General features: G+C 37.7%; 1 protein-coding gene across 2 annotated transcripts in view; it reads right to left on the reverse strand.

Annotated features, from left to right (window-relative positions):
• Window positions 1-1,242: 1,242 nt before the first annotated feature.
• Window positions 1,243-16,538, reverse strand: part of FAM169A (family with sequence similarity 169 member A) — a 40,811-nt gene continuing 25,515 nt past the window's right edge. For both annotated transcript variants that reach the window (XM_049768767.1, XM_049768766.1), the window contains exons 6-13: window positions 14,443-14,622; window positions 13,093-13,221; window positions 11,956-12,071; window positions 10,181-10,220; window positions 9,624-9,771; window positions 6,941-7,094; window positions 3,844-4,047; window positions 1,243-1,881 (exon numbers count right to left, since the gene is read on the reverse strand). In XM_049768767.1, the coding sequence (XP_049624724.1) occupies window positions 1,333-1,881; window positions 3,844-4,047; window positions 6,941-7,094; window positions 9,624-9,771; window positions 10,181-10,220; window positions 11,956-12,071; window positions 13,093-13,221; window positions 14,443-14,622 (1,520 nt within the window). In that variant the 3' untranslated portion in view covers window positions 1,243-1,332. The remainder of the gene's footprint in view (window positions 1,882-3,843; window positions 4,048-6,940; window positions 7,095-9,623; window positions 9,772-10,180; window positions 10,221-11,955; window positions 12,072-13,092; window positions 13,222-14,442; window positions 14,623-16,538) is intronic.

Consider the following 16,538-nt stretch of genomic DNA (forward strand, 5'->3'; position numbering starts at 1 on the left):
TTTTAATATATATATATATATATAACACTTCCAAAGAGCAGTTCTGATCAGAGCTTCTCTTTGAAGTCTATAGCTCTTTTTTAAATAAATTATTCTACAAAAGGCGTTAGGCAAAAAGGCCTTTGCCAAGGCAGAATACACAGATAGGCTTTCATAATGACTATAGAACAAATAGTGATTAGATTCAAAGGGACAACTATAGCCTATCCAATATACATAAACTATAGCTCTTAGAGCAGGTTTACTTCTACTAGCATGATGAGACACCATTCCAAACCTACTCTAAAAATGGCTATTAGCTGATGATGGGTTAGCAGGTCTTTAGACAGGAATCATTCAATGAGTTAAGCAAGTCGATGAAAGCTGAGGAAGCATGAACATTATAAAAGGCAATGAGTGTTTTGAAACCAGCCTTAGGAAAAGGTCTCTGACTTTCTGAAGTACATATTCAGGGCAAAGGTACAGTCCCCAGTTTCATCTGTGTTGGTCATTACAAACCAGACCAAGTAAAACTATATTTTGAAAGTATGTTAATTGGGATATTCACCTAATTAAAAGTGAAAGTATGCTACTTAAGTATGTGTCTGTAAATACATAGACCAAAATTAATTTTAGAAAAAACAAACAAAATTTGTCATAATCATATCAAAGCCTAAGTGCCAAGGTTAAATCCCTAGTAGTATTGTCAAATGTAATAGTGAATTGTAAAGAGATTTTATGACTACTTTTCTACAGATAGTGAGGTTGAAGAAATAAACCATCTAAATCTGAAGAAGTCAAATATCATCATTGAACCTCTGACCACAAATTCCTAAATCTGTGATCTCATTACTTGAACTTACATTTATTTAATATAATTGACTTCTTGCTTAGGCATGCCCCAATTTTTTTTAAAAGATGACTACTTTTGGTATATAAGATAAAACATCTAGAACCCTCATCAAGTTTACTATTAAAACCTTTAGTATAAAAGAACTAAGTGATCTCTACAATATTGGAAAGTCAATTTCTTTAATGGTTTTTTAAATATTTTTGAAATATTAATGGTTATATATCTACTGAAGAAAAATATATATAGTATGATCTGGTTTCCCAAAATTGAAACATGGCTAATAAAAATTAAAAAATTGTATTTACACAAAATAGCCTGAAAAAAAGAATGGTATCTCCTAGGTATCTCCTAGGCCCTAGGGGAAGAGGAGAAAACTGTATCATAAATAAGTTCAATTGAAATTCTGGAACTTTTTGTCCTGTGCCCCATGCGTATTTATTAATTGCCATATTTTAAAAACAACAATAATGTTACAAAGATTTATTGTATGTATTTTCCATTCAGATCAGCTTGGCTTTCTTCTTAGCAGGTCCTTTGTGCCCTTTGGCCTTTCTTCTTAAATTTCGCCTGTCTACAACGGGCACTTCCACTTCTATTTCCTCTGAGCTGCTATCCACATTTTTTTCTGCGGATGGTGTGAACTGATCCAGCTGCTCAGAGGAAGCTTCAGACTGTTCCTCAGACTGATTTTTCTGTCCTGCATTCTGTGAAAATGGCACATCTTCCAGTTCAACCTCTATCAAAGAACTCTGAGCAAGAGTAGTTGGTGTTTCCTGGGGCTCAGGCACGCCCTCCTCACCTTGCTCTTCCAAAGACGACGTGTTCTTGAGTGGTAAATTTTCAGAGACTGGTTCTTCGGAAAATTCAGGGATCACAGAGCTTGGAAAGCCACTGTCAGGTCGTTCTTCATTTGGGATAGAAGTGGCGCTGTCTGAACTCCCAAAATGGGCTTTCTTTCTGGAGATTACTGGTGTTTTATCTTCAGTGTGCCCCTTTTCTTCGGCAGGGCCTTCATCTAGCAACATTTCTGAATCAGTTATATGTGAGGCCTGAAAATAAGACACCTGGTGAACATATAAACTATTCCGATAGGTTCTTACATAGGTGATCCTAAAATACTAATAGGCAAGGTCAGGAAACTGCAATTGAAAGGAGTTTGTACTTATTACTTCTGCTAATCATACTCTGAACACAACTCAGTTTCTTAAAAATTATCTCCTGCTTCTGATACATGTGGTTTTTATTTTAAAAGATAATAACAATGTTTCTATATACTAAAAACATTTTTGACTTCATATCAAGATTTTTAAATCTTTGATTCAGATTAGAGCCATAGTACAGAAGGTAGGGCATATGCCTTGCATGCAGCCGAACTGGGTTTGATCTGGCACCCAATAAGGACCCCCAGAGCATCACCAGGATTGATGCCTGAGTGCAGAGCCAGATGTAAGCCCTGAGCATTGCCAGATATGACCCCCAAATAAAAAACAAGACATTTAAAAGAAATTAATTCAAAGTTAATAGTTTCTTGATGTTACTATTGCCAGGAGTTCTTAAGGACATAACACTGTTCCACCCATTAAGTCTATTTTTTATTACATGATAAGTGAGGTAACACATGATTTATTTGTGATTTATTAGTATGATGCTATATAATATCGAATTTTTGCCTTGGGACCTCATCTGGTGGTCAGAGTTCACTCCTAGTGATGCTCAGGGTGCCATATAAGGTGCCAGGGATCATATCCAGGTTGGTCACATGCCTGTGGTACTATCACTCTGGCTCCACTATATTTTATAATATAATGTTAAAATTTTTAAATTTCAGGGGGGGGAGAGAAAAAAATTTTAATTTCTGAGGACCAAGTGACAGCATAATAGGTAGGGCATTTGCTTTGCACATGACCAACCCAACAAGTTCGATCCCTGGCATCTCATATGGTCCCCAGAACCTGCCAGGCGTGAGTCAGGAGTAAACATCTGAGCACCACCAGATATGGTCAATAAACAAAAACACCCTTTTTAAATATACTTTTTTAAAATACAACACCATGTTTTCCCCCCTACTGCCTGATTACTTAAGGCAAAATATAATTATATTGACTATAGACTATGTAAGCACAAGGAATTCAAATGTTTGGTAAATGGTTGCTTTTACTCATTTTTCGAAGTGTTTTCCTAAATATGTCAGACAACTGAACAAGGTTTATGTAATTTTACTGAGTCATTTTCTTTTTTCTTTTTTACTTTTTTTGGGGGGTGGGGTTAAGGGGCACAGCAGTGTTTGTTTTTGTGGGCCACTCCTGGCTCTGTCTTCAGCACTTGCTACTGAAAGTGCTTGGGGGCTGAGAGGGTCTTACAGTGCTAGGGATCATAAAAAAGTCAAACACACAATCAAGTACCTTCACCCTATAAAGCTCTATGGCTCCTAAATACATTTTCTTAAAACACCAAATTACTGTGAACATTTTTCCTGAAAGGGGTTTGGGATAAGCTTGGGTCAGGAGTATCTGCAGGGACCCAAATTCAATCCTAGTCACTGCACAACTCTCTGAGCACCACCAAGTATACTCTGGAAGCCTCAGCAGCACATTCTGGGGCCCCAACACTTAACCTTAGCCAGCTTGGCTGGCTGAGGGCATCAAGAAGTTTCTCCCAGACTTGCTAGACCCAACATGGAAGGCTCAAAAAAAAAAAATCATCTTTCCCCCTGAAAGATTATATATGTTAAAGGGGAAGAAAAATATGTGTGCTGTCTTCCCCCCCCCCCCCCTTTCTTTTACTATTAAAAAAAATCAGTTTCTGGGTCCGGAGTGGTGGCATAAGCAGTAGAATGCTTGCCTTGCATCATGCACTAACCTAGGACAAACCACGATTTGATCCCCCAGTGTCCCATATGGTCCCCCAAGCCAGGAGCAATTTCTGAGCGCATAGCCAGGTGTAACTCCAGAGCGTCACCGGGTGTGGCCCCAAAAAACAAACAAAAAATCAGGTTCTCCCCTGCCTCTTACCTTATCCTGTGCAACAGAGTCAGGTTTTGAAGATTCTACCACTGTGGGAACAAGATTTGTAGAATCTTCATTGGAATTTAAAGACTGCAATTTTAGCTCTTCATCTAAAACTTCACTAGCAGAGTCTTCCTCCTCTGTTATAAGTGAAGAAGTCTTTAGCGTATCATCCATGACCTCACCATTCAGAGGCTCTGATTCAGATTCCTAAACCATCAAGGAGACCAAAGTCAACCAGAGCACAACTACAAACTGCCTTACATTCCAAGCAAGGTGACTCGTTCTCAGTCCTTACCTGCCATGCACCAGGACTCAAAATACAATCCACTTTCTACCACCAAGAGAACAAGATTTGTAGGATCTAAAATTTGTAGCATAAGTTAAGGAATAGTCAAATGAGAAAAAAGGAGAACCCTGAAAGGCCAGCTCAGTGGAAAAAAATTACCCTTAGAAACCTCGCTTGTGGGGCCGGGCGGTGGCGCTGGAGGTAAGGTGCCTGCCTTGCCTGCGCTAGCCTAGGACGGACCGCGGTTCGATCCCCCGGTGTCCCATATGGTCCCCCAAGAAGCCAGGAGCAACTTCTGAGGGCATAGCCAGGAGTAACCCCTGAGCGTCACAGGGTGTGGCCCAAAAACCAAAAAAAAAAAAAAAAAAAAAGAAACCTCGCTTGTTCCTTTCTTGAAGAAACAGAACAGCATCAGAATGCTCTGTAGATAAAGTATAGGTCTAAGACTTAAGAGAGAATAAGGTAAATGTGGGAGGAATATTCTGAGTAAAAAGGCACCAGAGAGCACCTAGATTTGGTATCAGCTCTCTAGAGAATTGGAATACCAGCTGTTCAGCTTGGAATCTCTGGGTCCCAGGAAGTTCAGTGAGAAGTTGAATTTGGGTACAATTCTGTTGAGAAAAGAGAGCTCCAAATCTCTGCTACCTCACTGTCCAGGTCAGTTTGGAACCATTCTTCTCCTTACAATACATAAAATATAAAAAAGAAATCTAATAGCAAATGTCCTATCTCTGAAACTCTGCTTCTAATGCTTATTAAGTTATAAAACATTAATATTTAATACTGTATGTAAGAGAGAGAGAGACAGACAGACACAGTGAGTGTTGGTCTGGGACAGGTCAGAGACCAGAAGTATGGGAAATATACTACACAGTGTGCAGCTCAGACCAAGATGGGTCCCAGGACTACAGTTGGCTTGTGGGAAAAGATAGTCCCCTCTGGCCCATGAAGCACCCAACTGCTCTCTAAACAGAACTGCAGGGCCAGAGCAACAGCACAGCTGTAGAATGTTTGCCTTGAACACAGCGGATCCAGGACAGACCTTGGTTCGATCCCTGGCATTCTACATGGTCCCCTGAGCCAGGAGTGATTTCTGAGCACATAACCAGGAGTAACCCCTGAGTGTCACTGGGCGTGACCAAAAAAATAAAATAAACAGAACTGCAGAACTACAAAGGGAGTGCAAAGAATACATGAACAAAATCACTGGAACCCGACAGGTAATGTCTAATATTTCTATTTATTCCAAGTGAGTCTCATAATTTCAGAGCAGTAATCACTGTATTATTAGCAGATAAATGTTAAAAAAATTATTCATACACAGTCTCAGAAATAGATTTGGCAGTGTAACACAGGACCTCTAAAATTATATAAGGAAGGTATTTCAAAGGTATATGAAAATACTGGGTTTTTCTAAAAATTAAAATGTCAGTCCACCACTGATTTACAATACTACATGAATTTGGGGAGTATAGCTTCATATCTATGTATATATAAGCTCCATTTCACCTACCACTATGGTCCTACTGATATCTGAGACCTAGAAAAATTGGCCACACAGTATACTGAATAGATTATATTACAAAGGGAATTATAATAAAACTCATGAAAGAAATAATGAAAAAAAAATCATATAAAGAAAGGTTTTGTGGGGTTTTTTGTTTGTTTGTTTTGTTGTTTTGGTAATTAAAATTAATCTGCAACTACAAAAACTCAGTCCTTCGTGCTCTGGGTTTGAGGACAGAAAGCAGGATCAGACTAAGAAGACAAGCTAAGCACACAGGTCAGAAGTCTGGAGTTACTGGTCACTACCAGAAAAAGGGCAGCTGAGCATGCAATTTGGATGCATTTACTACAGAAAACAGAAAGTAAAAGCCTAAGTTTTCTAGAATGTTCACAATAAAGGAGAAAAGGCAGAAAAAAAGGCAACTAAATAAATAAATAAATAAATAAATAAATAAATAAATAAATAAATAAATAAATAAATAAAACCCAAAATAGAGATGTGTTCAGAAGCCAGAGGACTATCAAAATAACCTTGAATAATGGAGAGCAAGTCACTGGAATTGAATGGAGGTATCACTAATGATCCAGGAGAACAAGTGCTCATTAATCCTTAGATGAAACAGCTCACATTTAGTATACAGAATCTAACTAACTTTTTTTTTCTTTATGGGCCACACCCATTTGACGCTCAGGAGTTACTCCTGGCTATGCGCTCAGAAATCACTACTGGCTTGGGGGACCATATGGGATGCCAGGGGATCGAACCGAGGTCCGTCCTAGGTTAGTGCATGCAAGGCAAACACCCTACCACTTGCGCCACTGCTCCGCCCCTAATTGTAAATTTTGTGTATTGGGTGGAGGGCTGGACCACACCCGGTGTGCTCAGGGATCACTACTAATAGCACTCTGGAGAACAGATGTAGTGCTGGAAATTCAAACCAAGGTATAATGCAAGCACCCTTAGTCCCTATACTATCTTTCTAGTCCATTTACTTATTTTTATAAAGGTAAATCTCATATTCACATACTTTGTGTCATGTGAAATTATTTTACCTTTTAAAAACAACTTACTGAAAAAAAAACACTCTTCTTTCCTGAATATAAAAAATTTAAATAAATTCTGTTTGATATGCAGAACACATTTTTAATTGTATTCTCTTCCCAAACTAGTGTCTGACCTCATTTAAAGATGCATGCTTAAGACAGTTTCTACTAAGGGCAAATATTATATTACATATTTCTAACAATGTATGATTAAGAAAGGTAACGCTGACTCTACTTTCACTCATTATTTAATAGGATTTGTACCTTTTCATCTGCTTGCTTCTCCAGGTGTGATTGGGTTTCTGGTGTTCTCCCCGAATCTTTACTGATGCCTTCATCCTCAAATTCAATGACATTCTCTTGGAATTCTTCTACAAATTCTTCTGAACTCTCTGATGTGTGAGCAGTAAGTTCTAATCTAGAAAACAAAAGAAAACCATCCTTACTTGCTCTACCAGACAAAATCTACACACTTTTTTTTTTATACCACACATTTCTATCAAGTTTCTTCTCTCCAGCTGCATAAGCTACTTTGATTAATGGCATCACCATCTTCTCAATCAAGTAAGTTAAAACTCAATTCTAGGGGGCTGAAGAGATAGCACAGCAGTAGGGCATTTGCCTTGAATGCAGAATCCTGGCATCCCATATGGTCCCCTGAGCTTGCCAGGAATGATTTCTGAGTGTAGAGCCAGGAGTAGTCCCTGAGTGCTGCCGGGTGTGACCCCAAAACCAAACCAAAACCAAAACAAAAAAGCAAAACCCCTCTATTCTGTACTTCATTGTGTCTTATTCTAGTCAATGAATATTTGTAACAGTTTATCTGGGAAAATCCAATTTACAACTTTTGACCCAGCACTGACATAATACGTAATATCTCCTTTAATCTCAAATGTCCTTTAAAAAGAAAAAGGGGAGATAGAGCACTAACCCATCTGGGAAGGGTAGAGTGTTTGCATTGCACGTGGCCAATGAGAGTTGATCCTCGGCATCCTATATGGCCCCAAAACTGCCAGGAGTTATTGCTGAGCACAGAGCCAGGAATAACCCCTGAGCACCAATGTTGCCCCAAAACAAAAACAAACAAAAGGAAACTGAAGATATTTGTGGAAGAAAGAGGACATTGGTGAAGTGACTGGTATTAGAATATTGTACTCCAGAAATTATGAAAAATTTTGTACTTCAGTGATTCAATTAAAAAAACTTTTTTTTTTCTTTTTCAAAAAGTAGCTGAGGAGGGTACTGGAGCCATAGTACAGTGGGCAGGGCATTTGCCTTGCATGCTACTGACCTGGGTTCCCCAGGATGCCATATGGTCCCCTGAATCTGCTAGGTGTGATTTTTGAGACCAGAACTAGAATAATGCCAGAGCACTATGAGGTGTGGCCCCAAAACAACAAACAACAACAACAAAAAAATGTAGCCGAGGAACTTTAGAGATAGTATGAGAGGTAGGGCACTTGCCTTACATCAGTTGACTTGGGTTTGATTCCCAGCACCCCATATGGTCTCCTAACCACTCCAGAAGTGAGGTCAAAGCTGGGAGTAATCCCTGAAAACAGTTGGGTGTGGCCACAAAATAAACAAAAAATGTAGCAGAATCCAGGGGCTGAAGAGATAATAGTGGGCAGAGTGCTTGTCTAATTTTATTTGTATTAATGGCTCTTTTTTTCATTCCTTCTGATAAAATGATTCCCTTAGCAAATGGAATATACATATTAAATGTCTAGAAACTATTAAACAATGACTAAGTTCTACAAATGGTTGAGGTTACAGAAAACTTGAGAATAGTATACATAACATACTAAGAAAGACATCAACCAGTATACATGTGCCACTTTCACACTTTATTCAAGATTTTAATACATTAAATAATACAAGTAAACATTGAGACCAAAATCTTTTAACTATTCTCTCCCAGATGTGGTTAAACATAACTGACATAAGATTTGTCAAATTTCGGAGCCAGAGAGATAGCATGGAGGTAAGGCATTTGCCTTTCATACAGAAGGTCATTGGTTCGAATCCCAGCATCCCATATGGTCCCCCGAGCCTGCCAGGAGTGATTTCTGAGCGTGGAGCCAGGAGTAACCCCTGAGCGCAGCCAGGTGTGACCCCCAAAAAGAAACAAAAAAAGAAAAAAAAAAAGATTTGTCAAATTTTATTCATCTTCATTATGTCCTCAGATATATAAACTTTCATATTAAAAGAGCTAATCTATACCTGAGATAGTATAAAACTAGAGTGGAAACTATTGTTTAGCAAGTACCTTTTTTTTAAAAACTCTGTGGCAATTTTTCCTCAAAAATTGCTATTTCAGGGCCACAGATATAGCACAGTGGTAGGGCATTTGCCTTACTTGTGGCTGACCCTGGTTTGATTCCCGGCATCCCATATGGTCCCCCAGTCTGTCAGGGGTGATTTCTAGGTGCAAAGCCAGGAGTAACCCGAGCACTGCTGGGTATGGCCCCCAAACCAATCAATCAATCAATCAGGTTTTAAAAATATACCTATTTCAAACATAAAACTGGAGTCAACCTTTCAGGTAGCAAATGGAATAATTTGTACAAAAGGAAGTTGGGACAGATTTTTCCAATAGACAATTTATTTTCAAAGGAAAGAATTGTTTTGTGACTTTCACTTTCAAATGACTGGCATTAATGATGTTGGAGAATATAATCATTTGAACATTCTTCTAGTTTGCAGACATCAAATGGCAAAACATTAAATGGCAAGTTTATTCCAATCTCATACTTGTACTTTTTCCTGATACTCCTTCATAGTGTCTCTGCCCACTATTCAGTATGCACAATTTATCGTGTAAAATTCTAATACAAATTCCTGCATCGATATCATTTGCTACACAATAAAATAGTAAGTCTCTAATGCTAAATGATAATTTGGAAATTAAGAATAAAAGCAATGAGTAAAATAAATAATAATTTACTTGTTTGCTGAAACTGTAGGTGAAGTCTGGGAAGTTTTTGCATCTTGACCTTTAGAATTAAATTCAGAATCCAGAAACCGTTTTCCAATCTTTGGCCGCTTTAGGTGACAACTTCGTGTACGAGTGGAAACAGGTGTTTTAACATGACCTGAGAAATAACAGCAAAACTGCTATGAATTACGTATTTAAATGATTGCCTGTTAACATACATATATCATACAAGAACTCTGCTAGTTTACATATATTTCCCCACCATTATATACTTCCCTTCTCTCACATACACCAGGCTATCAAACAATGTCAGCATCTTTCTTTAAACAGTGTTTCAGCATTCCCATTTATAGCTAAACAAGATAGTACAGTTCCTAGTTACAAGTAAAGGAAGAAAGAAAAGAGAAGCTTAAAAGCTAACTCTGATCAAAGAGCAAAATCAGTGGTGGCTGTAACTTAAGAACACATCAAAGATGTTCGAGATGAACAGTTTGACTTAACACACACACACACACACACACACACGATTTAAGTTTCTCACATGACATATCAGCTGGATTTCTTACCTTCTGACGTGCTTTCAAAGGCATCTTTTAGAGAACCAATCTAAAAACAAATTACAGGTTAACACTCAAAGATTTAGATAAATTTTTCTCCCTCTGGGTCTCTTTTCTCCCTCTGGGTCTCTTTTATTCATAGTATCAAAGAAAAACATTTTATTTTGCGTTTGGTTTTGGTTTTGGTTTCTGGGTCACACTTGGCAGTGCTCAGAGGTTTCTCCTGTCCTGGAAGACTAGAGGTACCATATGAAAATGCTGGGATCTGGGCCCGGAGAGATAGCACAGCGGCGTTTACCTTGCAAGCAGCCGATCCAGGACCAAAGGTGGTTGGTTCGAATCCCGGTGTCCCATATGGTCCCCCGTGCCTGCCAGGAGCTATTTCTGAGCAGATAGCCAGGAATAACCCCTGAGCAACTCCGGGTGTGGCCCAAAAACCAAAAAAAAAAAAAAAAAAGAAAATGCTGGGATCTGAACCTAGGTTAGCTGTGTGCAAAACAAGTGACTTACCTACTATGTCCTAGCCCCTCAAAGAAAAAAAGTGTTAAAAAACATTTCTCCAAATAGAATTCTGAATTGAAAAAAAACCTACTTACGATAAAAAGGATATGTTATAGCTTCATAGAAGTGAAGCTACAGCTTGAATTTACTCCAAGCCTGACCTTGTCAAACTATTTACAATGTTAGGGTGATACACATTGTAATAGTGTTCAGTCTTCAACTACTCTTCCTTCACAGACCACAAGCTCTCCCTCTCCCTGTATGATTTCCTCTACAACCCACTTCAATATCTATTTGCTGATGAAACCAAAAACCAAATTTAAGTACTTTTCAAATTTCCAAAGCTCTAGTCTCAACGAAACAGCTTCCCAATGAATGTTCCAACCAAATTCATACCCATTTTATCCTGAACTAAACTCTTAAAATGGATCCTATCTAAGGACAATTTTAAAGATCAGATATTTGGCCATAAACCTGGGTCATAAGTGACTTTATTTTATTGTTTAGGGACCATACCCGGTGGTGCTCAGAGGTTACTCCTAGCTCTGCACTCAGTAATCACTCCTGGCAGGTTCCGATGACCATATGGACTGCCAGGGATTAAACCCAGGTCGGCCATATGTAATGCAAATAGCCATCCTACCGTGCTATCGCTTCAGTCCCCCATCCCTGCAAATGACTTCTTACTCTTTCCCGTCCAATTCAGCATAAATCTATCAATCTGTAGTATAGATTTAGATTTCTTGAATTATTTATATTATACTTCAAAACATTTCAAAATGTTGACTCTATATTATAGTCAATTAGCAAGCTAATTAAAATGGGAAATAAGAACAAATAATTCTAAAGACACTTGTCTGTTAATGGTATGTTCAATGGGTAAGGAATTTGCCTTGCATGCAGCCAACTCAGATTTAATCCCCAGAATCCCGTCTGATCCTATATGGTAAAATAGATATATGCTTTATAATATATATTATATATACAAACATATAAAATTGTAGTAGTTATTTGAAAGTATATTTGCTATTACAGAAACTTTTCTCTATAGTGCTTTTTTCAAAATACTTATTACTACTACTATTCTCCTGACAGATAGTAACTATATTAAAATCATTTATTAAGTCCCCAGTGACCAAGTATCAGAGGATGTAAAAAAAACTATCACAGTAGAAATTATTCAAGTTTGTTCAATAACCTGTAAGAAAAACTAAAATAACAGTGAGTCTACATTAAAGAAATAAAATATAGTATTTCCTACAATAAACATACAATGTACTTACAGTTAATTGCATCTCACTAGATTGATTGTCTTCGTTTTTTGCTTCATATTCTGAAACACATGCAGCAAGACCATAATTTCCAGATATAGTTCTTTTAGCTTCATTTTGAGAAATGGCTGTACAGAGAAGAATTTCAAAAATTGTAACTAAATTAGTAATTGTAATAATATATATACTGGTTTTCACAAAAGCCCTGAAAACAGAAAGGGTGGAAAATCAAGGGGCAGGATATCCTGTTCACCAACAGTTTGTAAAATGAAACCCTATATATTAAGTCTTTTAAAACTATATCAAGAGGCTGAAGCGATAACACAGCCTGCTTTGCATGCAGGCTGACCTGGGTTTGATTCCAGCATCCCATATGGTCCCTGAGCCTGCCAGAAATGATTTCTGAGCACAGAGCCATGAGTAACCCCTAAGCACCCCACTGGGTATACCCCAAAAGCAAAAAAAAAAAAAAAAAAACTAAACAAAAAAATCTGTATCTACTTTGGAGTGAGTTCCATATACAATTACCTTTTATTTTCTGATGCCTATTCTATACTTTATAGTATTCTGTATTTATCACCTGGATTTATTCCCACTGGATTATTACACTCTATTGGACTACTGGAGTCCCTTCCCCCCATTTACTACTAATCCAAGTGTTATAGAGAATTCAAGCTTAAATAGAAGTTCTGCTACTAGAGTAATCATGTCTGGTTGTATCTGAAAAGTAAGACACAATCATCCTAAAATACTGGTTTTCTTTCTTTTCTTTTTGGCAACAACCAATGATGCTAGAGAGCAACTTCTGGCTCTGTACTCCTGAAACCATACCTTGCCAATGACTGAACCCAGAACTTCTGCATATAGAGCATGTGCTCAGCCCTTAGACATTTTTTTTGATATTTTTATTTATATTAATCTCTTTATAGTCTTTTGAAGACCTGGGTCAGTATCACAAGCTGACATAGATGAATTTGTGTTTAAACTGAAAAAAAAAAAATGTTTTTTTGGGCATGTGAGAATTTAGAGGTCCTATCTGGCAGTGCTTAGGAGTTAATCATGGTACTACAACTGACTCTGATCAAGGTTCATTCCTGGTACTTTACCCTCATACTATATCTCCAGCCCCCAAACTGAAAATATACTTACCTTTAATTTTAAGAGTTTCTCTCTGTAATGCCCTGCTGACTGGTTTTCTCTGGTACCAGTGTCCAACACCTTCAACTTCCCAGAGAAGTTCATGGTCTCCTGGATATTTTTCAAAGTACTGCTTGCAAGCTGGAAAATACATTTATAATTTTTGAGAAATGATAAATATTGTTTTAGAAAACATAAAGAAGAAAGCCAGAGTGATTATACAGAGGGTAGGACACTTGCTTTGCATGTGGTCAACCTGAGTTTGATCCCCGTTATTCCATATGGTCCCTTGTGGACTACCAAGAGTAGTTCCTGAGTGAAGAGCCTGGAGTAAGTCCTCAGTACTACCATTTTTGATCCCAAAATAAAAGTAAACAAAAAAGATGAAAAACAAGTGACCCTGTACCCTTAATGAAACTAATAGAACCTTGATATAAAAAATGCAAAGACCAGCTTTGAAGAAACCGAGGAAGCTTATAAAGAGTCTCATTTATGGGGGCCAGAGAGATAGCACAGCGGTAGGGTGTTTGCCTTGCGTGCAGAAGGACGGTGGATCAAATCCCGGCATCCCATATAGTCCCCCAGCCTGCTGGAGGCGATTTCTGAGCGTAGAGCCAGGAGTAGCCCCTGAGCGCTGCTGAGTGTGACCCAAAAACAAAAAAAAAAAAAAAAAAAAGAGCAAAAATCCCAAATTAAAGTTTAACATGACCAACTAATAAAAAATGGAAATAAGTGCTTTGTCTTTAAAGAGAAAATTACTGTACTAGAAAGAAAATAAGAGGGTTCAAGTGTCTGTTTTGCATACATTTGATTTAGTCCCAGATACCATAAATTGGGGGTTTCAAACTCACGACCTGCGGGCCGTTTGCGGCCCTCCATACAACATTCTGTGGCCCGCGGTCGCCCTTCAAATATCGCAGTATTCACGATTATTTACTTACCGAATAATCGCAATAAAAATCGCAAATACTTTGTGCCTAGCACAGACGTCATTTCCGCTGCTCCTGCCCGCTGTCCCTTTTTTTGTGTGTGTGAAATCCCTTATGCAGCCCTGCCTCACACCGACTTTGCCTCCTGTGGCCCCCAGGTAAATTGAGAAATCCCTTATGTGGCCCTTCCTCACCCTGACTTTGCCTCCTGCGGCCCCCCAGGTAAATTGAGTTTGAGACCCCTGCCATAAATGGTCCCTGACTACCATTAGGGGTCATTCTTGAGCATAGAACCAGGAATAGTCCATGAGCATGGTGGTATGTGGCCTAAATCCCAAGTAAATAAATAAATAAATAAACATAAATATCTGCAAAAAATTCAAGTCAAAACTGATACTAAGAACAAGTTCAACATCTTTAACAACCCATTTACCTGTGTACATGAGAGAGGACAGTGGATACCTCAAGCCAAGTGCCTCTTCTGTAAAAGAATCAACAAAGTCCTCCAGTATATGAAGCCCAAATTCTTTGCCTCGATATTTCTTCCTTATAAACATTGTATCAAGAACTGGTAGCTGGTAGCTCTGGGTAAGAAATGAGGCACATATACTTCCTGTAGTCGTAAGAACAGAAAACAATTTTTCACATTACATCTACAGACAATGAAAATGAGTTAAGTCTAAAAATGTTTACTTTCTTTCTACATCAAAAATATTAATTATAAGTTTTATAACATAAAATGCTTTCAACAATTATTACGCATAACATATACAACAATGAACTCTATACATGTTGTTAGCTAACAGTCATTTAGTACAAGACAAATAACTATTACATTTTATGAATGATAAGCATGACTATATAATCAGTCTATAGATTTATACATCTTTAAAATTCACCATATTTTCAAATCAAGAATAGTAATAGAATTGTAATAGTTTGTATGTACAAAGTCTCATTCTAATCCTCAAATCTAAATATTCATTTTTCCCTAATGAGTCTCAATCTAATAATATCAAAGAAATTAACTCAGCCTCCAATGTTTAAGGCTTTGAAAAAAGTAAGACAAATTGGGACAATGTCATGGAAATGGCCAAGTCATCAACCTTTATATTGAGAACATATTTTAAAATATATCTAACATTTTAAAGTTGGAGAACAGTTTAGAATATTCAAATGTGCTTCCCTACTATTTTGTTTCTTAAGAACTCTCACTTTGATTCTGATCTTCCCCAAAAATGTGTTTACAAATTGAAGGCATCAAAGTGGGCTTCTATTTATTTAAGTATTAATTTATCATTATATCAATATTCTTTTTGTCTCAGCTAAATGAGTATTATTATATCAGAGTATTCATATGATTTGGGAAAATTCTAATAATATGGTTCAATAATATCTCACAAGGTGATTATACCAATCATTTGATGAATTTGGTCAATAAGACTTTTTAATTCAACCTAATAATTTCAATAGTCTCCAACATTACCAACTAATTTAAATTTAGATTTGGCCATATATATTGCTATACAATGCAAAAGCTCACTTAACCTCATTAGTAGATTCTTAAAAACTGAAGCTTTAAACCAAAAGACAATAAAAATAAGGTCCTAAAACTAAGGTCCTTGAGTTATATCACTTGGATCAACTTTGAATATGACTCGCTTTTTCTCAGCAATTTATAATGAAATACACTGAAACAATTCAATGACTTTTTCTCTTCAGTTAGGGAGGGTGGTTGGCCACATTCAGCTATGCTCAGGAGTTAATCCTGGCTATACACTCATTGAATCACTACTGTTGATACTTATGGATCAACTGGGATGCTAGAAATTGAACCCAGGGGCTGGCGAGGTGGCGCTAGAGGTAAGGTGTCTGCCTTGCAAGCGCTAGCCAAGGAAGGACCACGGTTTGATCCCCCGGCGTCCTGTATGGTCCCCCCAAACCGGGGGCAATTTCTGAGTGCTTAGCCAGGAGTAATCTCTGAGCAACAAATGGGTGTGGCCCGAAAAAACAAAAAACAGAAAACAAAACAAAAAAAAAAAAAAAAAAGAAATTGAACCCAGTCAACTATATTAAGCTGAGAAGCTTCTGCATCTCAAAAGAAATAGTGCCTAGGATACAAAAGCCACCCACAGAATGGGAGAAACTATTCACCCAATACTCATCAGATAAGGGGCTAATATCCAAAATATACAGGGTACTAACAGAACTTAACAAGCAAAATACATCTAACCCCATCAAAAAATGGGGAGAAGAAATGAACAGACACTTCCTCAAATAAGAAATACAAAGGGCCAAAAGACACATGAAAAAATGTTCCTCATCACTAATCGTCAGGGAGATGCAAATCAAAACAACAATGAGGTACCATCTCACACCACAGAGACTGGCACACATCACAAAGACCAAGAACAATCAGTACTGGCGGGGATGTGGAGAGAAAGGAACTCTCATTCTCTGTTGGAAATGCCATTTAGTCCAGTCTTTATGGAAAACAATATGGAGATTCCTCAAAAAACTGGAAATTGA

The sequence above is a fragment of the Suncus etruscus genome, chromosome 2 (assembly GCF_024139225.1).
Source record: "Suncus etruscus isolate mSunEtr1 chromosome 2, mSunEtr1.pri.cur, whole genome shotgun sequence".
Lineage (NCBI taxonomy): Eukaryota > Metazoa > Chordata > Mammalia > Eulipotyphla > Soricidae > Suncus > Suncus etruscus.